The sequence below is a fragment of the Ambystoma mexicanum genome, chromosome 5p (genome assembly GCF_040938575.1).
Source record: "Ambystoma mexicanum isolate Mex_15411 chromosome 5p, UKY_AmexF1_1, whole genome shotgun sequence".
NCBI lineage: Eukaryota > Metazoa > Chordata > Amphibia > Caudata > Ambystomatidae > Ambystoma > Ambystoma mexicanum.
This window is the reverse complement of record NC_090930.1, coordinates 405,525,884-405,552,488: the sequence shown is the minus strand read 5'-3', so window position 1 is coordinate 405,552,488 and position 26,605 is coordinate 405,525,884. Positions and strand designations below refer to the sequence as shown.

Below are 26,605 nucleotides of genomic sequence, written 5' to 3'. Positions count from 1 at the left end.
GTTGAATGAGCTTTTGGGTGTCTTTCCAATGGATTTCCTGCTTTAGAGTGACAAAAAGCAATAGTCGACGACACCCAGCGGGCCAGTCCTTGCTCAGAGATGTGTTTCCCCTTCACTGAAGGTCCATAAACTACAAACAGTTGCCTTGAACGTCTAAAACTTTGAGTACGACTGAGATAGAACGTCAAAGCTCTTTTTACATCCAAAGTGTGGAGAGCTTTCTCCGCCGCAGAAGAAGCCGTTGCAAAGAATGTTGGAAGAACAATAGACAAATGTTTGTGGAATGTCCTTGGCACTTTAGGAATAAAGTGAGGATTTTCATTGCTAACACTACCTTGTCTTTGAAAAACCACAGGTATGGAGGATCGATGACCAATGCCTGTTAATTCCGAAAGCCTCCTTGCCAACGTAATGGCTACTAAAAAGGCCATTTCCATGACAAAAACTTCAACGATGATGATGACATTGGTTCGAACGGAGCTCTCATTAGTGCTGACAGTACTAGATTCAAGCTCCAATTTAGTGGAAATTTCTTAGCTGGCGGGAAAGTTCGAAAAAGGCCTTTCAGAAAATGCTTCACCAGTCGATCGCTGAAAAGAGGTGTTGAATGTCTTTTTCGAGTAAACCTTGAGATGGCCGCTAAATGAACTTTTATAGAGGAAAAAGCCAATCCCTGCTCTGCCAAGTGTAATAAATATGGCATAATTTGCTGTGCTTCGACGTTCAAGGGATCTATCCCTGCACCATATACAGAATCTTTTCCATTTACCTGCATAAGAAGCGTTCGTGGATGGAGCTTGTGCTGCCTGTAAAATTTGTCGACACTCTGAGGGGATGTTCAAATCCCCGAACTCGGAGAAGTCAGGAGCTAAGCCGTCAGGTTGAGGGAGTCTGGATCGTGATGCCAAACCACTCCTTTGTCTTGAGATATAAGGTTCGGAATCTTCTGGAACCTAACTGGCTCCGCTATCGACATTTGCAGTAGATCTGAGAACCACGACTGTCTCGCCCAATAAGGAGCCACCACAATCACCCGGCACGGGTACCTGTGAATCCACTGGAGTGTCCGTCGGATGAGTGGAAACGGAGGAAGCGCATAAGCAAACTTGTTCGTCCATGGGAAGGAGAACGCCTCCCCCATCAATTCGGGCTGTGGCCACCTGCTTGAGAACCATGCACACTTCTTGTTCTCTCGGGTCACAAACAGATCCAAGGGTGGATGACCCCAATTTCTGAAGACTTTCGCTAGCTGACCATCGTCCAGCACCCACTCATGCAGTTTGTTCAGTTCCCTGCTGAGAGAGTCTGCCTGTATATTCTTTACCCCCGGAAGATGGAAAGCCATTATGATGATATTCTGTTCGAGGGCCCAATGCCATATTTTCTGAGCTTCGCTCGAGAGCGTTCTGGACCGTGTGCCCCCTTGCTTCCTGAGATAGAACATCGTTGTTGTATTGTCCATTAGTAGTCTGACAACCGACGCTCGTATGGGTGGCAGAAAGGACTTCAGCGCCCAACGTACCACTCTTAACTCTAGCACGTTTATGTGAAGAGTAGACTCCGCTGGGGACCATTGACCTTGAACTTGCAGGGGGCCTAGATGAGCTCCCCATCCTTTCAGCGATGCATTGTCACTACCGTTACTTGGAAATCTGGCTCCTGCAGGGGCATACCCGTTGTCAGGTTTTTGGAGAGCTGCCACCACTGAAGCGCCTGCAAAAGATCGAGGTTGATGCTCAGCTTGTCCAACCAAAGGCCCCGACTCTGGGACCACCGGTCTGGCAGAAACTCTTGTATCGGCCTCAAGAAGAGACGGCAATTGCTCACCAATGGAATACAAGATGCTAAGGCTCCTAGCAGCGACATGTATTTTCTGACTGACACCCTGGTGCCCACTCTCCATTTCTTTGCCTTTTGAGTCAGTTTCTGAATTCTTTTCACTAAGGGCCTCACTAGCCCTGATTGGGTTTGGAACTCCGCGCCCAGAAATACTAAGTTCCTTCAGGGCGAAAGCAAGGATTTCTCAAAGTTTATCGCAAACCCCAAGCGTTTCAGAAGTTGCATGGTGGCCTTTAGGCTTGCTTGAGTTATGCTCGGAGACGAGCCTCTTATCAGCCAATCGTCCAGATACGGGTAAACATGATGACCTCTTCTTCGCAGCCACGCTGCCACTGGAGCCAAACACTTTGTGAACGTCCTGGGAGAAGACTTTAGTCCGAAAGGAGTACTTTGAACTGGTAATGGTTTCGACCAAATACGAACCTTAGAAATCTTCTGTGTCGTCAACGTACCGGTATATGAAAATATGCGTCCTGTAGATCTAACGGCGCCAGAAAATCTCCCGGCTGTACTGACCAGATGACCTCCTGAAGTGTAAGCATCTTGAACTTTAAACTTTTTAGGTTCTTATTGAGGGTCCGAAGGTCCGGAATAGGTGCCATTTGCCATTGGGTTTTTTGACCACGAAGTAACGAGAGTAAACTCCCTGACACCCCTCGGCCACTGGAACAAATTCTATAGCCCCATTCCGCAGCATAAGCTCCACTTCTTGATGTAATATGTGAAGATGGGGTTGCGCCGAATACACGGGTGGAATCTGTGACGGCATTTCTTTGAACTGCAGAGAGTGGCCTAGTTTTATCGTGTCTAATACCCAGCGGTCTGTTATGCTTTTCCATTCGTCGACGCGATGGGCCACGCTTCCTCCCAGGACGTCCTGTAACATGTCATTGTTGTCCTTTGTTGACGATGAATATCCTCTTCTTCTCGAAGCCTGGTAGTTTCGGCCTCTTAGCGTTGCCTGGACCGCCTGTTTATAACCTTGGGAGGCGTATGATGGCCTGCTGAAGTTTCGGTCACTCGATGCAGTAAAACGGGAATTTCCTGATGCCCCGCGGAAGGGACGAAAAGATCGAAAGGCTCTTCCACTTTGTAGGGCTCCGATCGACCTGGCCGTATCCATATCCTTTTTCATACCTTTCAATGCTTCGTCGACTTTCTCTCCGAACAGTTGATCACCCTCACACGGCATATCGAGTACCTTGTACTGAACTCCCGGTCTGAAGTTAGTTAGTACACTTTAGCCAGGCCTGCCTTCTCAAAACTACTCCGTTGTTTATTTGCTTAAACCCGGACCCGGACTGTTAATCGAGTGGTTCGACGCTTCTTCCCCTTCCCGGACTAGTAACATGGCCGACTTCAGGAAGGTGTTCTAGGATAGGGGCTAAATGATGCCACATCTCTCTGTCATATCTTACCATAATTGTCAGCGAGTTAGCTGCTTTAACTGTCGTCGCTCCTACAGACAGAACCTTTTTGCCAAACGCGTCCTGTCTTCTAGCCTCGTTATCCGGAGCTGTAGAACATTTGTGCTGCGATCTGGCCTTCCTAGCTGCTGCAGCCAACACCACTGACTCTGGAGATGGTTGAGCAGTCAAGCATTTAGGCGTAGAGTCTGGAGCCTTGAATTTCTTCTCCAACCTGCCCTTTATCGCTGGTTCTGAAAATGGATGGCGCGTAGTCCTCAAACCTTCCTGCCACACGTGGTCTAGAATGGGAACTGAGAAGACTGACTTCCTTTGTTTCCCCATATGGTCGAACAAGAAGCACTCCTTCTTTTCTTCCTCTGGGCTCAGACCAAATTCAATACAGGCTTTGCCCATCATCGCGTGAAAAGCGCTGATGTCGTCCGGTGGTGATGGTTGAGCCGGACTCCTAGGTGCTTTCATCTCTGCTTCCGACTCCCATGTAGGATCCCTCGAAGGGGATGAGGATACCTCAGAATCTTGTAACACCCCTTCTTCCGGGTATGAGCATAGTGGTTCTTCGCTCACTGGTCGGGAGGCAGGATTTTCCGTAATCCATGTCGACAGACCTGGTTCATCGTCGGCAGCTCTCGTCGACATCCCCGAAGGTGCGTCTATGAAGGGTAACTTCTCATCCAGCCGCTTCAGGAGAGACTGTAGAGTGGACAGCACTTGCAAGGATAATATAGATTGAAGGTTTAATAACGACGACGAAGCAGGGACATTTTGCCCCCCCCCCGCAGTCGTTGACAATGCCACTCCCTGCAGCCCCAGATCTGCTGGATAAGCGATCTGTTCTCGATCCTCCTCCATGGATGATACTGAGAAGGCCACCTCCGGCTGTAGAAAGGTCTCCGGTAGAACCACATCATACACCTCCGGCTGCCATGCCCTTGGAGGCTCTACCGTCGATGTCAAGGTGGATACGTCTATCGTCGCCATCTTATTCAACGAGGCCACTACAGGCGTTGCCTGTGTCGACGGTAACACTCTCGTCAGAGACAGAGTCTCTGTAGACGATGGTATAGGCTGTGATCCCGCCTTTTTTGAGCCAGATGTATGCCTCGTCGATTCTCTACTCGAGGACGACCTGTGATGGTCGGCTGAGGAGGAGGTCTTCGGAGGGTCCTTGTCTTTTTTCGATGAAGACGAAGAAGACTTTCCTTGATGGCGATCTTGTCCATGTTTCGACAAGGATAATTTTGCCTGATGTTTTTCTGAAGGGCGTTTCTCCATCGAACGCGGCTTCTTTGGAGGAGGCTCCGCCGACTCCGACCGGCGATGGGATTCCGCCTTGGATGACTTGGGCCTGGATGCCAGGCTGCGCGCCGACCCTACCTCCGATGAAGGATTGTTTCCTTCATTTAGCCACGTCACCAGGCATCTATTCCTATCCTTTAGCGTCTTCTGTGAGAAGCCTTTGCAGATCTCACAACTGTCCACTGAGTGGTGAGGGTGCAGACAGTACAAACAATCCATGTTTCCAAACATTTTAAACTGACCAGAGTAGAACTCAACCTTGTATCGAAGGAGAAACAAACACGAGGTGCTCCTGCTACTTTGGAGACTGTTGAAATCTGAAGGGAGCCGCGGGGGCGGGGCTATTTATATCCCTACGTCCCATTGGGTCAAGCGTACGCAGCCCGAAAACAACGTAGATTGGACACTGAATTTTTTCCTATAGGAAAGGTCTTTGTAAATATACAGAGGGTTCCCAGCCTGACGACAGGGAATATTCTAAGCATGTGAATCCATGAAAGATCCAATGCTACAGAAAACTGATTACTGAACCTAATTGCGACTATGAGAGATATGTGTTCAACCAATGCTCTCAACTTCATCATAAGTCAGTTGAATTCATCACAAGGCTATGACAGAAGCTGGCGCACTACCAATTTGCCAGCTTTTCGGATAATGGAGCAATCAGACTTTGAGTGATAGAGGGCTACATGTCGTCCACATGTAAGAAGCAACTACTGAAGAAACCCCTGTCCATAAATGAGGTGATCAAGCTGGCCAGAATACATGAATGTTTCCATGTGCAGGCAGTCGCTAATAAGACGCCAATGAAAGAGGAGGCGATAGTAGCGGCCCTCAGCACCACAGGACAATAGGACAAACAGTCTTCAAGAGGGCCTCTGCGACTACCATACCAACGTGGTGGACAGCTAGTGAGGCCACAAAGAATGTGTTTCTGTTGCAGACAGGCATTCCCGTACACTAGGACGTGCCCAGCGATAAATCAGGCTTGTTCCAAATGTGGATGGGAATTTCACACAGTATGCCGGGAAGGCAGACCATTTCCGTCATCAAGACAGCAAAACCCGAACATGTGCAGACCAGCCACGAGAGCCTACCAACAGACTGCATGAGAACGCCAAAACCGTATTCGCACATGCTGTGGAGATTCATCAGGGCGATGGATCAGAGCCCAGGCTACGAGATAGAGGCATATGAGGAGTTCCAACACCAGTATAGGGAGTTGTACGATACCTCCGAGAATTAGCCAGAATACTACCCAGAATATGAAGATGGGCAGCAGGAGTTCTATCCAGAGCTCGCGGACGAGTATGTAAATCTGATGACGGGAGACCACGAAGTGGAGGAGGCCACGAAGGTACGGTTAAAGATGGGACCTGCCGTACACTGTTTCCTCATCGATGCGGGGAGCGACAGTGAACATTATGGGGTAGCAGAAATTCCTCCAAATGGGAGAAAGACACATGCTATCAAAATCAATGACCAGAATTTTCCATTGGGGAGCTAGCACCCTCCTACCATCTCTTGGACTATTTCAATGGACACTGACACACAGAGGGCAATTGGGCCCCTGCCAAGATAGATGTGCTAAGCAGCCTGACAGAAGGTAGATGTGTACTTAGCTACAAAACGGCAAAGTCATTAAGACTTATTGACATACACTGCCAAGACACGGAAATTGTGAGTTGCAGTGCTGGCCCGCCAGGAGTGGATGACATTGTCACTAACACCACAAGAGCTCCAATAGCCAAAGAACAAAGGAGAGAGACGTTCTCAGCTCTTTTCAAAAGGACTGTGGAAATTGAAAGGGACTGTTATTAACTCCCACATTGATGAGTCAGTGCACCCCGTCGCCCAACATCCCGGAGAGTGGGGTTTAACCTGCAGGAGGCTGTCTCTCAGTAGCTAACAGTTGTTACAAGACGGAAACATCGAAAGGGCAGTAGGGACTACACCGTGGATCTCGCCGTTGGTCATAGTCCCCACAGAAGGGGGTGTTACGCTCACCTGGTATCCACAGGGATGCCACCCAGCTGGGTTACTCGCTGGTATGCTTCTCAGCTTTGCCGTGATGTGGTCTGCGGGGAAGGTTCTGCCTGAAAATACAGGAGGACTGTGTTCAAGACTGACCGACTGGGGTAAGTATCCTCCCTCCACCCCTGTATGCTTTCAGTCCCTCTGGCGCCCTCTCCTCACCTTGTGGTAGAATTAGGCGTGCTCTCCGTCTTGCCTTCTTTGCAGGGGCGCATTGTCTTTCATGGGCGAGTGCGGTCCAGTTACTTCACTGACACCGGCCCGTTTGATATTGTTCAGGTAGGTCTTATTGCTGTTCTTTAGTTTTGTTGCTATCCTGCATGCCTTTCTTTGTTTAAAATGTCTCTTTTTTTCTCCCTTAGGTATGCGGAGCTTCAGCGCGGTGAACTGGCTTGGTTGAGCCCCGCTGGTAAATGATGGCGCATTAAGAGCGCTATGATGCGGTAAGTAAGCGCTATGCGCAGCGCTGCAAAGTCTTGCCTTTGCTAACCTGTAGGTCGCAGTGTTCTTCAGCGCAAGTGGAATGTCCGGAGTGGTGCCAGCCGAGAGGCGACCAGCCAGGTAAGCCTTTTGAGCAGTTCGTAATTTGTAAATGTCTCTACAGCTTTCTTTAATGTTGCCTCTATCTCCCTCTTTCAGGTCGTTCTGTCCGGGAGGTGTGCAGATTCGAGGAAGCTGTTCTCAGTAGCTGCGAGTGTTTAAAGATGAAGACTGCAGGTAAGATGCTGCTGCTAATGATGTTCCTTTTGTCTCCTTGCAGGTTCTCCTTCTCCGAGGTTTGAGGGAATAGCTGGACACGGTGAGCGTCACATTGCAAGCTGCAAAGTAACACGAAGCATGTTCTGCAGTCAGGGTGTGGATTATATAGCCCAGGTAAAGTAGTACCAGGGAAAGTAGTTCCAGGCCTGCCACATCCAAAACTCTAGACTGCATAGCTTGGTTCTTAGGAACCAAGCTATGTGGATGCCTCCAAGTTGGCTGACAATACAATAAAGTAGTTCTCAAGCACATTGTTGTTCATGGTGTATGACAACAAAAATACTGGTAGGTCCAGGGTTGGCCAGTGTGAAGTATAAATTAATTAGAAACTTTCACCCGGTCTTAACCTGTGTAACGTACTGGTTATCGATTTTGCATGCAATTGTATGTACCAAGGTACTCCATGAAAATAAACATAAGATTATTTTGGAGATTGATAATAAAACTTTATGTCAAAGAGGTGATGCACGTAATAAAATCCAACATATAAGAACATATACAATCAATAACATAAATTTCACATTTGTGGATTGAATGTAGGAACTTTTGAACAATTAAAAATAAAAAATAGTAAATAGTGCATGAAAGAAAAACATAAAACAGTTGTCTATATCGACAGAAAGCCAGTTATTTGTCACTGGGATTAAAGCAAATGAACAGTATTCTTTTTGCAATTATACTAAATTCCCAAGGATAAAGTTATTATGTGTCAGGGAGGGCTTTTGAAGAAGATGCCAGGCTCTAGAGGCCCGAGTCCTGACTCCACCTGGCCAATGGGTTTGCCAGAGGGAGTTTTGGACGAGGGTCATGACAGGCGGAGCATCTGGTTGTGCATTGACATGAGGGTAGCCAACACAGCCATGAAAACGCCACCCCGGTCCCAAGATAGGGGATATGAGAGTGCAACTTAACAGAGCCACAAGATTTTCGAAACTCTACCTTAATCAAGGTTGTCACCAGCTGAAACTGTACCCCTGATCCCGAGCTATTACCTCTTTCGCTTCACACAATGGGTATTTTAGAGAAAAACTTCAGCATCTCTTGGGCAGCAGAGATCTTCCATGAATCCATCAGACAAGTGTTACTGCCGATCAAGCCCGCTTTCAACTATAGTGACAACATCTTGGTGCATGGCGTCTCTCAAGAAGAACATGATCAGGCTCTGGTCAAGGTGTGTGAAACACTCCAGGAGGCAGGTCTTACCCTGAACTGCAATATTAACAAAAGAAAGCTGTGCTTTTATTGGCATGTCTTCTCGGACCAGGGGATGAAACTAGCCCCAGAGAAAGTAAAGACCATCCTTGGTCTGGTCCCGCCAACCCAGGCATCAGATGTGAGGTCATTCCTCAGAATAGCAGGCTACGCCAGGTATCTCCCTGGTTATGTCACAATAACGGAACCCCTCAGACAACTGCTAAAGAAAGAGGTGCCGTTCAGATGGTCAGAGGACTGTGAAAAGACTTTTGTGTTGAGCAAGAAAGGTCTTGCCAATGCAAGACAGTTGGCTTATTTCCATCCAATGTGGACACTGAAATTGATGTTGATGCTAGCCTGGTTAGCCTCAGAGCCATTTTGAGCCCTAGAGACCCAGGGCTCGTCCCAGAGTCACATAATTGCGTATGCCAGCAGAGTATTGTACGCGACCGAGAGTCTGTACTCCCAAGCAGAGATGGAGAATCTGGAGGCTGTGTGGGTGTGTACTTCCACCCTTTTGTCATCGAAAAGAAAGTTACACTAGTGATAGACCACCGGGCACTGCAGTCCCTTTTTTTGGCAACCAGAGAACAAACGATGCCACTCAGAGAGATGGGAAATAAGACTCCAGTAGTACAACTATGTCATAGCACAGGGGGCGTGGCTTGAGCAGCCATGGAGTAGGACGTGCTTCCCGTGTAGCTCCGGAGGATCCGACAGATGATCCGAAAAAAGTACCTTTGAAAATGCGCCATTGGTTCCAGAATTGATCACACACGCACGGGAATGTATGCTCTGCTCATTGTGTAAAGATCGAGAGAATCGTAAGCGGGAGTCTGGAGGAACGAACGACGGCGGCAGTTCGGTCCATTGTCACACAAGATGGCCGACAACAAAGGAAACGACGCTGGGGTACCTGAAGAGGACGAATAGAGGCGGCGGCCACGGGGAAATAATGGCAATGGCGAGGTGAAGACGGAACAAAACCACTGAGGTGTGAAAATGCAGGCCGCACCACGACAAGCACGAGCAGTGCTCGCTCGGCATTGATCAGCTGCTAGCAGCGGCGGGAGGATGTTGCGACTGCCTGCAGATCACCACGACAGTCCGTAAAGAGCGGAAATTACGGTTTGGGAAGACACTCTGATGCTAGGGAGACCCAACGGAGACCGGAATATGGCGGCGCGAGGGGCCGTGGGTAAGAATAAGAACAAACAACCCACGATGAATATTTTTGCGAAAACACAGCAGTCTCCTGTGGCCAGTGCAACCAAAGGCCCGGTGGCACAGGCTGAAGACGCCACAGCGGCTGATAATTATCAGATTTTAGAAGCCATCACAGAGCTAAAGGAATCTTGGGGGGTTGCGATGATGGACCTACGCACTTCCCTGGAAGCTAAAATTGAAGCAGTGGGCATCGAAGTCTCCCTGCTGAGACAAGATGTCATGGGACTGGCGGAACGCACAAGCTGCCTGGAGGGTGCGGTGAAATCTAACACGGACACCAGCACCAACAATGCAAAGGAGATCCATGTCCTAAAACAACAAGTGGCCGACTGATTACATTGAGCACATAGGGCCCTTATGAGGAAGCCGAGACCAGGGGCCCCTCCACGAGCAATAATTGCTAAAATACTGAACTATAAAGACCGCAAGAAAATATTGGAATATTTTCGGAAAGGCAGAACAATTGAGAGGGCCTCGAGCACTATCACGGCGTACTATCACTATTATACTATGCTGGTCCAAAGGCAGCGGTACAGCTATGTAACTATCAAAAGGAGGCTGCGGGCAGCTGGGATAAAATATATGCTGCTGTACCCTGCGAAACTGGAGGACGAGCATAAGAGCAAATTGCATTTTTTTAACAGTCCGGAAGAAGCAACAACATGGCTGGATCTGCAGGGCTGCCCGGATCAAGACACGGAAGAGACACAAAATGGACGTGAAAAGTGACTCAGATTTGGTATGCATATTGCTATGGCGGCGAGCGAACATCCCGAGGGCGCCTAGGCGAAGGCAGAGTACGATGGGCCTGGCTGTAGGAGGCTGATGTTCGATTACATATTGCTGATTGTGAGAGACTTGATGGACTGGAATATAGTGGCAGTTACCTATATTTAAATTGTTTGGCAATCTGTAGTTAATTGATGTGCTATTGGAGCACAGGGCGGAAGTACCCTACCCCCCGAATTATAGTTGTAGTAGGTTGGCCATTAGTGCGGCCTCACCCTGCGGAGCTTCGAGTACAGGCGAAAGCCGGAAAGAGCTAGATGCGGAGGAGCCTGTGATCCAGGGATGGATCTGGGCAACAGTTGGGGGGACTAGGGGGGGTGTTAGGGAAGGGATGGGAGGAAGGGGGGAGAGGGAACAGGAAGTTTGGTGTGTTTGTGGTTAAGGGGGTTTTAGAGTGGGATGCGAGCCTAATGGAATGTGCGGGGGCTTAATAGCTATTTAAAAAGGAACAAGGTTATGCTGTATCTGCGCAGGCAGAAAATAGATATTGCATTGCTGCAGGAAACCCACCTCACACGTGAGAGGATGGACATGATTGCGGAAAAGTGGAAAGGGGTGTTGGTGGGCTCATCTTACTTGGCCTATGCAAGAGGAGTACTTATATGGGTAGCGCCACATGTCCCGTTTCAGCGGTTGCAAGTGGTGGCTGAGACAGACGGGAGGATGTTTATGCTGAGGGGATTGGTAGAGAACAGGGAGATAAGTATTGTTAACATGTACGCCCCGAACCAGAACACAGCGGCGTACATTAGGACACTGAGTGCGAATCTGAGTGTGTGTGTGGGTAGCGCGGTGATCTGGGGAGGGGACTTCAACTGCGTACTGAACCCGAGGGTGGATAGATCGGATGGGAAATTAGATAGACCGGCCCCTGCAGCCAGGGCGCTACAGACACAGCTTGATGACTTTGGGCTGGAAGATGCATGGAGAGTGTGGCACCCTGGGGAAAGGCAATATTCGCATTACTCGGCCCCACAGCAGTTATCAACGAGGCTGGACTATGTCTTTGCATCACCTGAAATGATAGCGGAGATGTCACACATAGAGTACAGGGCCAGGGTCCTCTCAGACCACTTGCCCCTGATTCTTGCATGCCAATACTGCCCCCCGAGGGTGAGGATCCCGACATGGTGCCTACGAGCGGAGGCGTTGAGGGACCCCTTCTTTAGAGAGGACTTGCGAGAGGAGATAGTAAACTATTTTGAAACCAACACTGGGAGTGTGAACTCGGCGGGGACATTATGGGAGGCCTTTAAAGTTGTCATGAGGGGGCGGCCATGGCGAAATCCAAGGGCCTACAGGGGGGGGTTTCGGCTGAACTGAGGGAGACGGAAGCAAAATTGGAAGAGGCCTTAAAAGCCGGTGATGATACAGCGGAGAAACTAGATTTGATACTTAAGCTACAGCAAAAATGTGCGGAATAGTGGGAGAGGTTGTGTAACCTTAATTATAAAAGGTACATAGAGATACAGCACGCGGGAGGCGATAAACCGGGGAGACTTTTGGCATGGTTATATAAGAGCGAGACCCCCAGAGCCACAATTAGAACTATAGAGAGGGAAGATGGTAGCGTAGAGGATACCCAGGAGGGAGTTAATCAAGCGTTTGTGGATTATTATAAAGGGTTATATGGGGAAGGTGTGGAAAGCAGCTGTGTAATGATAGAGGAAACGCTGGAGGATATGGGGCTGCCCAAGATAAGCGAGGAGGAAAGAGAGGAATTGGACTCCCCGATTACCCTGGAAGAACTGGGGGAGGTGGTGAGGCAGTTGCCTACTAGTAAGACCCCAGGGACAGATGGGCTCCCAAGCGAATTTTATAAGGTATATATAGAAGAGGTCCTCCCCCCGCTGCTATAAATGATAAACGAAGCATTCGAGATGGGCCGCTTACCGGAGTAACTGAGAGAGGCTGTCATAGTACCTCTCCGTAAACCAAATAAACCTGGGCATAGCTGTGGTTCCTTTAGACCTGTGTCAATGCTGAACCAAGACGGCAAGATATTAACTGCAGTCTTGGTGAATAGATTGAAGAGGGTCATTAGCAAGTTAATACATCCGGATCAAATGGGCTATGTCCCACATAGAAACATCACCAATAATCATAGGCGACTCCAGAGGATCATTGAGTTTGGCAGTGGAAGGGATGAGGAAATGGCAATTGTGTCCTTGGATGCGATCAAGGCCTTTGACTCCGTCAAGTGGCCGTGGCTGCTGGCGGCCCTGAAACACTATGGGTTAGGGCCTGGCTATGTGAGGTGGGCGAAGATTTTGTACAGTGAACCGCTGGCTAGAGTTAAGACAGGATCTGTGATATCAGAGAGGTGGCAGTTTAGCAGGAGTACTAGACAGGGATGCCCGTGGTCTCCTATGCTCTACATACTGGCCCTGGAACCTCTTGCGATCTATCTGAGGCAACACTATGACACTATAGGCATTGAGGTGAAAGGGGAGCGGCACCTGATTTCCCTATATGCAGATGACATGCTACTGTACCTACGATTCCCAGAAGAAAATCTCCAGTACATCCTAGAAGTGATGAAGAGATACGCTGTGTTGTCTGGTATAGCAGTGAATCCCCAGAAGTCCAGCATGTTCCCATTGGGGGGGTACAAGGGGATTCCATCGGAGTGATTACTTGTATTGCAAGTACCATGGGCGGTTCGCACATTTCGGTACTTGGGGATAAATATATACCATAATATAGAAGAGGAGCATAAGTGTAACACAGAAGTAGCCATTAGAAACATTGAGAAGTGCATGCGGTTTTGGGCGAAGCTGCCTCTGGCGATGATGGGGCGGGGAGCGATACTAAAGATGGTGGTCCTGCCGTGGCTCTTACATTACTTCGGGAATATACCGTACCTGATTCCTAGTTTTTTTTTTACCAAACTAAGTAGCATGTGTAGGGACTTTCTGTGGCACGGCACGCGAAACAGAGTGGCGTTATGGAAGCTTCAGAACTTCCACGACAAAGGGGGAATTCGGCTGCCCAACTACGAGGCGTACTATGTGGCGAGCCAGTTGCAGTATGTCGCCAAATGGCTATCTGATGAAGAGACCTCCGAACACAGGTTGTTTGAGCGGGATTGTGCACCTTTTTATTTGAAAGAAGTCATGTGGGCACCCAGAGCGGAAATGGTGGGGCGCCCTAAAATGATGCTACTAGGGTGGAAGGTGTGGTGCAGGGCATGCCAAATGATTGGGGACCCGTCCCCATGCTCACCGCAGATGCCATTGGTAGTATTGACAGGGGCGGACGCTCAGCTGCGACTGATACTCTGGACCCACTGGGAACCGCCTGGGGTGGCAACGATGGGGGACATCTGGCAGGAGTGCTCTAGTGTTACTTTTGAGGGGCTGCGGGAAGTAGCTGGGTTGCATGAAGGCCAGTACATTACGTACCACAGAATGGTACAGAGGATTAAGAGAACATGGCCTGAAACTGTGCTGGAGGAAGAATTGGATGCCACCATAGACGTGATATATGATATAGCTGAGGGGGGTCATGAGATTTCCAGACTGTATGAGATTTTGATGTCTAAAGTGGGGAAGGAGGTCACGCAGCTGAGAATGGAAAACGGAGGTTGGGGCCCAAATGGGAGATGGGATGTGGGAAAGGGCGCTGGGGTATCATAAGAAGGTGTCTAGAAACGCGAAGCTGAAACAGATACAGTTGTACATAACACACAGGGCTTACATGACACCTTGCAGGATATCGAGGTTCGAGAATGCAGGTCGGCAAGCATGCCCCAAGTGTGACGAAGAGAACGCGGGTATGGTGCATATGTTCTGGTCATGCCCGATCATAGAAAGGTTCTGGAGGGGTGTAAAAGAGAAACTAGAAGGAAGAGGGGTTAAGATAGTAGTGGATACGGTGTGGGCCTGTCTGCTGGGGGGGTTCCCAAGACCACAGAAACTCAGGCACGTAAGCAAACTAAGGGACCTGGCTTATGTGCTAGCAAAAAGGAGGATTGCCATGGGATGGAAGTCATGCCATGTGCCGAGGATAGAGGTGTGGTGGAAACACTTGCAAAAATGGGCAGAAGCCGAAACCACGGCATGGCAAGAAGCATGTAGCAATGGGTGGGGGGAGGAGGAGAATGAGTCCCTGATGGCCTGGAAATCACTGATAGCCGGACTGTTTGGGCCATTAGACGACCCGACTGAGTCTGTGGAGGAGGTGACCGAACCACAGGGTGTGGAAGCTGAAGGTTCAATGCAATAGACTCGCAAGGGGCGTGGGGTACAGGGAGTAGTGGTTAGGAAGTTAAAAAAGTGTATTGAAACTGTTGGAACATGCACTGTTTGTTTGGTTTATTGTTTGTTTGTTTGTAAAATTTAATAAAAAACCTTTAAAAAAAAAAACGATGTCATAGTACATTGGTTGGGAGAGGCAGACAATAACCGCTCTGACTACATCTCATGCCATCACCAGAAGATGGTGCAAGGACCCAGGAAAAGAGATGATGAATACATTCGATATGCCACCACAAATGCATAGCCACCGGCGTTCACGCTAGATACATATGCAAAGGTATCTGCAGAGGATCCGGCCATTGTAATGGTGATCAAACTGACAAAGAAGAACAACTGGAAAGACTTTAAGAGAAGACTAGAGCAACACCCAGAAGCAGACAGGTGGGAAATGGAGAGCCTGGCAAAGATATGCTCCTAATTGGTAGTATCCAACCAGCAAATACTACTGCGAGGTTGTCGGCTGATAGTGCCCAAGTCCCTGAGGAGAGAAACCTAGCCTGCAACCCAAGAGGGACAAAGAGGGGTACAGAACATGAAAAAACTGCTCAAGATATATGTGTGACTCCCTTTTATGGACGACATGGTGCACAGATGCCTGGCATGTCAGTGCACATCAAGGTATGATCCCCAAATTCTGTTGCAAGACACTGCAATCCTGAGAAGGTGTGTAACGGAGTAGCCATGGACTTTTATGGACCAATAGGGTCAGGTGACTACCTATTAAAAATAACTGATGAATTCTCAAGATTCCCACTAGTGAAGTGGACTCTCACAACAGCGTTTACACAGTTAGCGGTAGTGATTGATGAAGCTTTCAGTGACTGGGGAATCCCCCACACAGTGAAACGAACAATAGTCCTCCTTTCAATGACCACAAGTTCGTCAAATTTGCAAAGCACATAGGCTTCGCGCATCAAAAGATCACACTGCTCTGGCCCCAGGCCAATGGCATGGCAGAGAGATTCATGTCATCCATTAAGAGAACGATTCAGAAAGCCCAGATCAATGGCACGAACGTCCGGCAAGTGCTGTGCAGAATGCTGAGACACTATAGAAAAACGCCACATAAGGCCATGGGGAAAACACCTACCAAACTCATGGTGGCATATCAGTCAAGAACGAGAATACCCAAGTTGGAACCAGAAGCTTAGATGGCGATTGAGGAAATAAAGTAGCTGGATGCCAGAGTAAAGCAACAAGCAAAAGAGTGGACTGACTAGAAGAGAAGGGCAAAAGAAAAGGAATTCAAATAAGGTGATGAGGTGACTCCAGAGAAAGACATATGCAAAGTTTTCACCCACATCCCTGCGAGTGAACAAAGAGAATGATGATGGTAACAGCCAAAATCGAGAATGTGGAAGTAACCAGGAATGCGTCATTGTTCAAACATTTCGTCCGTCAGAATGAAGAAGAGGAGGAGAATGGAGCAGACGAGAAAGAAGGTGGTCAAGTGGGGCTAGTCCAAAGCGAAGGACGCCAACAAGTGGATCTGCAGAGAGCACCAGGAAGGAGCACCGAGCCGGAGGAGATTGAGATGATGGACAGAGGACAGCTAACGAACTGTCAACAGGCCAAAGAGACTTATTGAAGAGATGTCAGATGGACGCAAGGAGATACGTGTGGGGGAGGAGTTATGGGTGACAGCAGCTCCTTTAAGAAGGAGTGACTAACCGGTCATGTGGTGGGAACGGGAGGAGGTGGAGAAAGCACGAGCTGGAGGCGGAATAAAGTTAGAGGTTTATGCATACAGAGGTGTCTAATGTCATCCTTGTTTTCAGGCCACAGTCCCAGTGTGTGCATATAACACTATACACCAATCAGAACTAAGTTTAAAGTGTTATCTGTTCATTTTAATTTCTGAAATATTATTGTTTGTACCAGTGCATCTTACCATGGAAGTTAAATCATTAACACATCCGATGCAGTTTTCGACAATACATTGGTAGTCAAAGGCTTTGCATATGATGGCAACCGCAAGGAAAAGATGATATACTCTTAACAGAAAATAAATATGCATTTCAGGATGACATTCTAAATTTAGTATTTCAGTAAAATAATTCACAGCAAAATAAAACAATATAAATACCTCTTTGTAGCCTAATGCAGCCGAAGGTCTTAAAGGAGGCGCTGGTCTAAGACAGCTAAACGTCCATGTTTTGGGAATGTTGGCAGGTTCCAATGGACCTCGAACCTGTGTGGTAGGATTAAAAGTGCCTGTATGATGAGCAGCTGGTGCACTTTTCCCATCAATGTTCTAACAAAAGAACCACAATTGCCCAATTCAGTCCAAAGTGTGCTCTGTTAAACATTATTCCTTCAAATATTCGAACCATAAACAATTTTACAACCAGCAGAAATGTGCACAATGAAAAAGCCATAAATCTTCAAATCGCAGTTTCAAATGCTTTGACTTTTTCCCTCCATCATCAACCGGAGAATATGTGGTGCTAGTAAATACATAACCAAACGCAAATGTTTTTCATAACATTTCAGATCTTTCTGCCCTGACCACTGAGTGAGGAGAGGCTGTAGCCATGCCCCACTGCAGGAGGCCATATTCAGGTTTGCATCCTCAGCCATGCAGCGGATATACTGTGCACCCTTACCCAACCCCCTTATCACCAACGATACAGAACAACAGTTCCAATAAGGGGCGTGGACGGACAGTGGAGCATCAAGACTGTTTTGCTATTTAGCATTCTGCATTTCGAACGCTGCTTGTTGATTAATTCTTTCACGGTCTGATCCCGTCTGGAGGTACTCCAGTCCTCCTCCTGTTGCTCGCACATTCGTGTGCGCACAGCTGCTTCCTCTATCTGCATATATGTGCAGGATAGACGAGGAAACGGACGATGAGGTGAGGCTGTTTTACGGAAACTGACAGCTAAGGCCTTTTATTTACCCTGCTGCATGTTACAAGGCCCTGTCTCTTTAAAACAGGGCTCTGGGAAGAAGTCACGTGACGAGGGAGGAGTGAGAGGGGGAAAGTTCAGTTTAATTTTGTATGGAGAATAAAAAAGACAGTTTACAATGCTGGTGTGCGTCCTTTTTCCCCACACGGCCTTCACGGCTAACAATTGGCGACGAGGCGCATCCCACTCGCACCAGCTTCCTCCTCCAGCAAGCGCCAGCGATCCCGCTGTGCGGCGGCGCGAGCCCGATCCCGGGCCCCGCTTTCTCTCCTCCTTCCGGCTACTGATAAGAGCTGTGCGGGAACGATCCCGGACCCCGGTTCCCCTCCATCTCCTGCCTCTACAGAAACTGCCCAGACGGCACCGAAAGGACCACATGCCATCCCATTCGCTGCGCGGCAATCAGCCAGTGGCTGGAGCCACCCAGTCGCACAAGACAGCAACAGGTGGGTGCCACCCACCCCCCCACTGGGCCTCCTTCGTTTGAGTTTTTTTCACAACATGCACGCTGTTTACAGCAGCCCTTCAACAAGGCTCCACCCTCCCTGCATAAGGAGAGAGCTGGGAAAGACACTCATGGGGCCAGTCATGAACACGGACACACCACGCTAGCCCAACAAAGGACAGAAGCCCACAGCTGGGTTCCTCCCCCACACACTGCACAACAGAAGGGCCGCAATTAAATCCAACAGCACTGCAGCAAAAACCTCAGCCCACACCTCCCTAACACATGCTGCCTAGCACGACAAGGACTGTGCCACACCCCGAACAAACCACATTTGAGCAATTTCAGCTGTGAGGCATTCAAGGCCCAACCTACGGCCCACCATCCCCATGAGCTCACCCCCCAACCAAGGCAAGCATGCCCCACTGCCCCCGCCCGCTACAAGATCGACTGCTAGGGCATGGTGAATGTCCCCGCCCTTTTCAATGACCCCGCAAGCCGACAAAGGACCCCCATGGGTGGAATGGCTTGAGGATTTTAATAACTTCATTGCAGCAGCAGGCGAGGAGACATCCCCAAGATTACGCAGTATGTTGCTCAACACAGCCGGCACTGAAGTCAAAACATTAATTAAAACCCTTCCAGCAGCAGAACACCATCATTTTGCATCACTGATTACAGCACTCAACAAAAGACTAGTAATAGAGCCGAACAGAGACTATGAGAGATATATGTTTAACCAATGCACCCAACGAATAGATGAAACCGTGGATGAATTAATCACCCGACTACAAATCAAAGGCGCACATTGCCAGTTCCACGCATTTTCCCTAGGTGAGGCCATCCGCCTACGAGTGATAGAAGGGTGTCTCTCGCCAACACTTAAGAAACAACTCCTCACAAAGCCCCTCACCATCGAAGAGGTCAGTGAAATGGCCAGGATCCTAGAAAGAGTAGATAGACAAGCAACTCAAATGACCAGCAACACGAAACCCAAGCAGGACAGAGGAGACGTAATAGCAGCAATCCACACAAGCGCTACATGACGAGGAGATGGGGGCAACGGACCTGGCTACATGTCGACCCAAAGGATGCAAGGACAACGCTACCAATGCGGGATGGCTTTTCCTCACGCAGGCACATGCCCCACACTCACCCAGAAATGTGGAAACTGCGGAAGAGAAGGACACTTCCAATGAGTCTGTATGGAGGGCAGACCATTCCCCAAGCCACAAGCACCCTCGACTCTGCAATACAGGTCATACCAAAAGACACTGCAGAACCAAACTTACCATACCAACAAGGGTCAAGAAGATATGTCACAGTTGTTGAAGAAGGTATGTCGAAGTTGTTGAAGAACTCGAAAGGAAATGCTTTGAACACACCCTATTACTGCACCAAACAAATGATGCGGAATCCAGAAGTATTTAGTGATTGGTGAGTTTAATTTGATGGCCCTTTAAGATAACACGCGGTTCGGCAAAGTGCCTTTCTCAAATCAGGGCATATCTTTATGTGGAAAAGATGTTTGGACAGATCAACTGTGATAAGAAAAATAAATTGAAAATATAAGGTTTACATTCAATTGGACATGAAAAATATGCAACGTCATCATCAAAGAATGTACAGTCAAATAACCAGGAAGTGAAAGAGCACAAGAAAATAAAACGTCATGATTGGCAAACCGAAAAATGGTATTGTATCGATATGTCCAACAGAAATTGAAATATATGCATGCAAAATGTTACCGTATGCATAGTGAAAAGACGGAGATTAAGGATGGCGGATAAGGGAAGGATAATTGGGTAGACAGAATAAAATAAGATTGCACATAAAAAAGTTAATACATTTCAATACTTGATACCAAAGTAGTTGTTGTGCAGGTTACAAAGCAAGGAAAAGAAAAAGGTTTGTTCCTTACCCAGTGTTGTCACTCTTGACCATTAGGGTAGTTTGTATGTAGAAAATTACTGGGATAAACCCCAACTGGAGGGGTAGGAAGGAGGGGCAGAGAGAAAAAGGGGGGTGATAAGTCATTTTACATTCTTGGTATCCCATTTTTTATCTGTATACACAGGGCATGGTACATCTGGCATTACTCTCACTCATGAAGGCTCTAGTTCTTGTCACCGCGATCGAAGTTAGCCCAGTCACATCTGAAAAAACTAAGTAATTGAAGGAGTGGGCGGTGCCCGTGGCAATCTATGTGTTCCAAAAATAGGAATGAAAATGAATCTATATATAGGCTGCAAAGGGTAAAACAAATATAACTTGCGCACTGCTTAATGTGGCCGTGATCGTAGTGGGCCTTAGGTCAATGGCAGGCTTCATTAAAGCAAGAATGGGAAACTGCGTGCGCCAGTGATCATTTTGTTGTTTGAAAACTTGTGTGACAAGGTTGGAACCTAGGCGCACTGTATTACTAAGATGCTAATACGTTAGTCTTCTGATACCGCTTCGTGTTATCATTAGTAAAGGTTGCGCTATTAGGATTGGTCCTCGAGGTGGGTGGGCTGCCATAGCCCATAAGGGTTTACCTGCAAAGATTTGTCTTGCGTCCCGCGTCGATGTAAAATGGTGGTACGTTCCCTGCTTCCTGAAGTGTATATGTTGTCATCATGGGAACCCTGGTGTCATGATTCCTGCCCTTCATATCCCCAACCCTCCAAGATGTCAGGCTGGAGCCAGGCCATGATCACCTACATGGCCCTCAAGGGCCTCTCCATCCCTCCAAAGACCCACTTGGAGTCAGACCTGGCGCTTGTAGCACCAGACTCACTCACTCCCATAGGATAACATTGGGGATTGGACTTGTAGTGCATTGATGGGGACAAGATGGATGCCCCCACATATTTCGGTTCCCAGAACTGCATGTGCAGTCTAGTCTTTTGGGTGTGGTTCAGCCCAGAAACACCTGGGATACCCAGACACTATTTAAGCCACGCCCAGGCTGAGAAACATGCTTTGTGTTTTTTGCACCTGCAGCGTGACACTCACCGTGTTCGGATCGGTCTCCAGTAGGCCTGCATCTTTCTTCTGCGCTCAGCTCCTGCAAGAACAAGAACACCGTTAGGAACAGCCTTACCTTGCGGCTCTTCTGCCCATCAGTCATCGCTTCTTCTGTTCTGCGGGCATCTTTGGCAGTGTCATTCCCACCCCGGCACGCCGCTTCCTAAGGAAAAGGGAAAAGAACAGAAAAAAGGCATTAGTAAGCATTCAGCAAATCTTTGCTTATTTTTAAAGACTGTACGAGCTTCAAACGCTTACCTGAATCCCAGCCACTCTGGGGGAACTCTGTCTCCGGAACTTCTCATCCATCTGCAAGAGGGAAAAGACATTCCAGGTTAGCGTGGAAACATCTAGAGGCGCCGCATACCGCACTTACTCACCGCATTTCTTCTTCTTAACCGGCATCCACGCTGAAAATGTCGCGGCACCTAAAAGACACAGAAAAAGAACTCAGTTCAATACAAATACAAAGGGTCGCATCACGCTCTCACTCACCTTCAGTGCTACTCATTTCAGCAGCACGTCTCCATCCCCGGACGCTGGCCATCATCTAAGAAGGAAAGGAACGAAGCTAGAGAACTGTTCAAAAGACTCATTATACTTACCTGTCAGACTCTTGCCAGTGAAGTAACTAGGCAGCAACAAGCCCGCATCAATCAACACGCCCCTGAGGTGAAAGCAGGACGGAGAGCACACTTTCCAAGAAAACAAGGTGAGCTGTCCATCAAAGGGAAGGGTTGGACCCCGGGGAAGAAGGGGTTCAAGCACACAGAGACAATAGGGAGTTAAACTCTACCAATCCTGTGTTTCAGGCCCAGTCTCCAGTCGAGAAGACTCCAGGGAAGGGTTCGAGGTCGTAAGAGATCAGAACAGGCTGAGTGACGTCCCCGTGGATACCAGGTGAGCATTACACCTGGTCTTATGTCAATTTCGGTAGTGGCTGTCTAAAGTTATCGGCCATATTAAAGGTACTTCTGTGTTCTTTGTTAAGGGAAGCTGCGTTACAAGACCCGAGTCCCAGATTAAGTCGTGGTGCTCGGTATTTGTTACAACTAAAAATGCCATATTATTTAAATAATGTGCTGGTTTGTTAACTCAACAACGGTATTCCTAAATTAAATTGTATTAGGGCACGGATGTAAACGCCCCCTAATAAGTCTTCAATGTAACTCCAGGTCTAAGTGCAGTTGAGTTCAGCGCTACTGTCTTGTGGGAAATGTAGTTATCTGACAGATGATAGACTCAAAGAGAGTGCCTCATTACGTACACCTGAGTGGATTGTAGTTCCGTGCTGGTGTCTTGTGGGAAAGGTAGTTTGCTATAGATGATAAGCTCAGAAAAAGTGTCTAGTGAACCATGCACATAGTGTAAGTTATGTATTTGTGGCAACTGCTATGAGGCCAGAACATTTGGATAATTAGTTGTGTTTGACATTATTTAAGGTTATTGATCATGTACATTGACACATGCTTGTTCGTGGCTATGTCTGGTAAGTCGTGGGACCTGTAGGAGTTGGATGACTGAAGGAAGGCTCATAACCTGTGTCCACACATCTGAATCAGCAAATGAGTCTTGCCTCTTCACGGCGTAGGAGCAGTTCTTGGTTGCCGCCCTTTGGTCCCAAAAGAACCCTTTTCAAACCAATACATCTAATATCCTTTTTATCATTTAGTTGATGTGACTTTTGCCAATGGTCGGATAAAGTTAAGTTCTTGTCTTGGCTACCGATTGCTGAGAGATGTTCTCCAACTCTTGTCCGTAGCTCTCAGGATTGTGCTCCCAATGTAAATTTGTCTACAGATGCATATAATTGCATAGACTACATATTTGGTCCGGCCGTTGATTTGTTCCTGTATTTTCGTTTGGATACCATTTGAGTCTTTGAAGGTGTCTGTACTGATTGTTGCATACTTGCACATGGAGCAGTTGCCACATTTTCTGAAACCTGGCCTGGGGTCATATAACCATGCCTGTGCTTTCTCTTTAGTCATTGCCGGTAGTAGAGAGGGACTTAGACTTGTGCGGAGTGTTCTTGCTCTCCTGTAAATTATGGAAGGATGATCATAAATGAAATCTCCAATGTGGGGATCAAGCTTGAACTCAACTGCACTTAGACCTGGAGTTACATAGAAGACTTATTAGGGGACGTTTACATCCACGCCCTAATACAATTTAATTAAAGAATACCGTTGTTCAGGTAACAAACCAGCACATTATTTAAATAATATGCCATTTTTCGTTGTAACAAATACCGAGCACCACGACTTAATCTGGGACACGGGTCTCGTAACGCAGCTTCCCTTAACATAGAATACAGAAGTACCTTTAATATGGCCGATAACTTTAGACAGCCACCACCGAAATAGACATAGGACCAGGTTCCCATGACAACGACATACACTTCAGGAAGCAGGGAACGCACCATTTTACATCAATGCGGGACGCTTCTTTGCAGGTAAACCCTTAGGGCCTATGGCAGCCCACCCACCTTGAGCACCAATCCTAACGAGGTCCGCCCGTCATTTCACACAGACGCATGCTAAAGATAGTCAATAGCGCAACCTTTACTAATGATAATACGAAGCAGTATCAGAAGACTAATGTATTAGCATCTTAGTAATACAGCGCACCTACGTTCCAACCTTGTCACACAAGGTTTCAAACAACAAAATACACACTGGCGCACGCAGTTTCCCATTCCTGCTTTAATGAAGCCTGCCATTGACATAAGGTCCGCTACGATCACGGCCACATTAAGCAGTGTGCAAGTTATATTTGTTTTCACCCTTTGCAGCCTATATATAGATTTGTTTTCATTCCTATGTTTGGAACACATAGATTTCCATGGGCACAGCCCGCTCCTTCAATTACTTCGTTTTTTCAGATGTAACTGGGCTAACTTCGATCGCAGTGACAAGAACTAGAGTCTTCATGAGTGCCAGTAATGCCAGATGTACCATGCCGTGTATATACAGATACTATTAAAATTGGGATACCAATGTAAAATGACTTATCACCCCCCCCCTTTTCTTTCCGCCCCTCCTTCCTACCCCTCCATTTGGGATTTATCCCAGTAATATTCTACATACAAACTACACTAATGGTCAAGAGTGACAACACTGGGTAGGGAACAAACCTTTTTCTTTTCCTTGCTTTGCAACCTGCACAACAACTACATTGGTATCAAGTATTGACATTTACTAACTTTTTTATGTGCAATTTTATTTTATTCTGTCTACCCAATTATCCTTCCCTCATCCCCCATCCTTAATCTCTGTCTTTTCACTATGCATACGGTAACATTTTGCATGCATAAATTTCAATTTCTGTTGGACATATCGATACAAAAATAAAAATTTTCGGTTTGCCAATCATGACGTTTTATTTTCTTGTGCTCTTTCACTTCCTGGTTATTTGACTGTACATTCTTTGATGATGATGATGCATATTTTTCATGTCCAATTGAATGTACACCTTATATTTTCATTATTATTTTTCTTTTAACAATTGATCTGGCCAAACATGTTTTCCACATAAAGATATGCCCTGATTTGAGAAAGGCACTTTGCCGAAACACGTGTTATCTTAAGGGGCCATCAAATGAAACTCACCAATCACTAAATACTTCTGGATTCAGCACCATTTGTTTGGCGCAGTAATAGGGTGTGTTCAAAGCATTTCCTTTCCAGTTCGACAAACTGAGTAGGGGAACTCAAAATCTCCGTTCTCTGACACAGCAATGCGGCAGTGCAAATGTGCAACTAAGAGGTCACTGAGGTGTCCAAGTGATATCATCCAAAAAAGTTCCCTCAACAATTTCTTGTTGAAGAACTCTACCCGGAGGACGAACCTCAAGAACTTGGGACACAAGACTTAAACCCACAAATGTGTTATGAATTTGACAGACCACCACGTCAAAGTCAGTACAGCATGCCACCTTATGGCCAAGATTACGAGACTGAACAATATGACCTGTACTCGCAGGATGAATTTGTGAACCTCATCATGGACAACAGAGAGGCAAGGGAAGCACTCCAGATACCAGTAGACATATGTGGAAAACAATTTTTGTTCCTCATCAACTCATGGGCCACCATTAACATTATGGGGGAGAAAGAATTTCAGCAACTTCAGAACAAACCAACGTTGGCACAAACACCCTCCAGAAATTTTCAATGGGGCGCTGACATCCCGCTACACAGCATAGGATCTTTCAAGAGACGGCTCATCCATCGCAGTAAGATAACAACGACGATCATCCACGTGATCCGGAGTCCAACGAAGGGGAGATGCCTGTTGAGCTACAAGACTGCTTCATGCCTAGGTCTGATCGACATCCATGTACAAGAATGCAACACCATATACTTCACAGCCCCCATACCTGAATTTCAAGAACGCGTCTACGGCATGGAATACGACCCATCGCCACATCCTACCATTACGAACATCATCATTTTGGAAGAATTCCCACTTCTATGCCAGAGGCTAGGCATTATGAAGGGTCCCCCTGTCAAACTGCACATTGACCTGTCAGGCCGCCCTTTCCCTCAACATCCACGCAGGGTCGGTTTTCATTTCCAGACTGCTGTATCCGATTAACTCAATCAGCTCCTAAAGGACATTATTGAACCGGCCACAGGCCCAACCCCATGGGTCTCACCACTCGTCATTGTACCAAAAGAAGGGGGCCGCTTAAGACTATGGGCCTCATCACGACTTCGGCGGTAATGCGGCGGATTATACGCCTGACGTAATTAGCGCTAACGCAAAGGCCTCTGCGGATAATCCGCCAGATCATGAGTTATCGTGCGCGTGCCCCGGTCCATGGCATTAGCGCGAATAGCTCAAACCTTTAAATCCAGCGCACCGTGCGCTACCGCCATGTCACGCTCATAGCGCGCGCTATGAGCGCGCGGGAAACGCGTCACTGCAGGAACTGGAAATAAAGCGGTGGCCATCTTGGAAATCACAATCCGTCGGATATCACAGCCCCTGGAAGCCATCCACGCGATCCAAGCCCAAAACAGGTCTCAGGAGCGCACTAGGGGCAAGTCTGCCCTGGACAAGGTGAGAAGGCTCAAATTCAGTGACCAGGAGCTAGCAGTACTGGTCGAGGAGGCTGAGATACACCACAAGGAGGGTCAGTGCTGTGGGGCGCGTGCCCCGGGATGGGGAGGATTGCCGCAAGCGCCTGAACGACCTGCGTATGCGAGTCCGTGGCATCCTGTCACAGCACAGGAGTGCAAGCAGGGCCACTGGAGGAGGCCCACCCCCACCCGAACTCACACCTTGGGAGGAGAAAATGACAGCCCTGATAGATGTTGGCACCATCAAGGGCATTGGTGGAGCGGAGGCAGGCACTGGCATCGACCCAACGGCAGGTGAGTCCCATCCCCAAATACATGCAGCTAA

The 26,605-nt window shown here is 47.8% G+C and overlaps 1 protein-coding gene across 4 annotated transcripts in view; it reads right to left on the bottom strand.

Moving 5' to 3' along the window:
- Positions 1-26,605, bottom strand: part of ARHGEF6 (Rac/Cdc42 guanine nucleotide exchange factor 6) — a 3,277,165-nt gene that overhangs the window by 987,702 nt on the left and 2,262,858 nt on the right. For 3 of the 4 annotated variants that reach the window (XM_069612789.1, XM_069612791.1, XM_069612792.1), the window contains one exon: positions 16,914-17,081. In XM_069612789.1, the coding sequence (XP_069468890.1) occupies positions 16,914-17,081 (168 nt within the window). The remainder of the gene's footprint in view (positions 1-16,913; positions 17,082-26,605) is intronic. The other variant, XM_069612790.1, reaches the window with a different exon arrangement.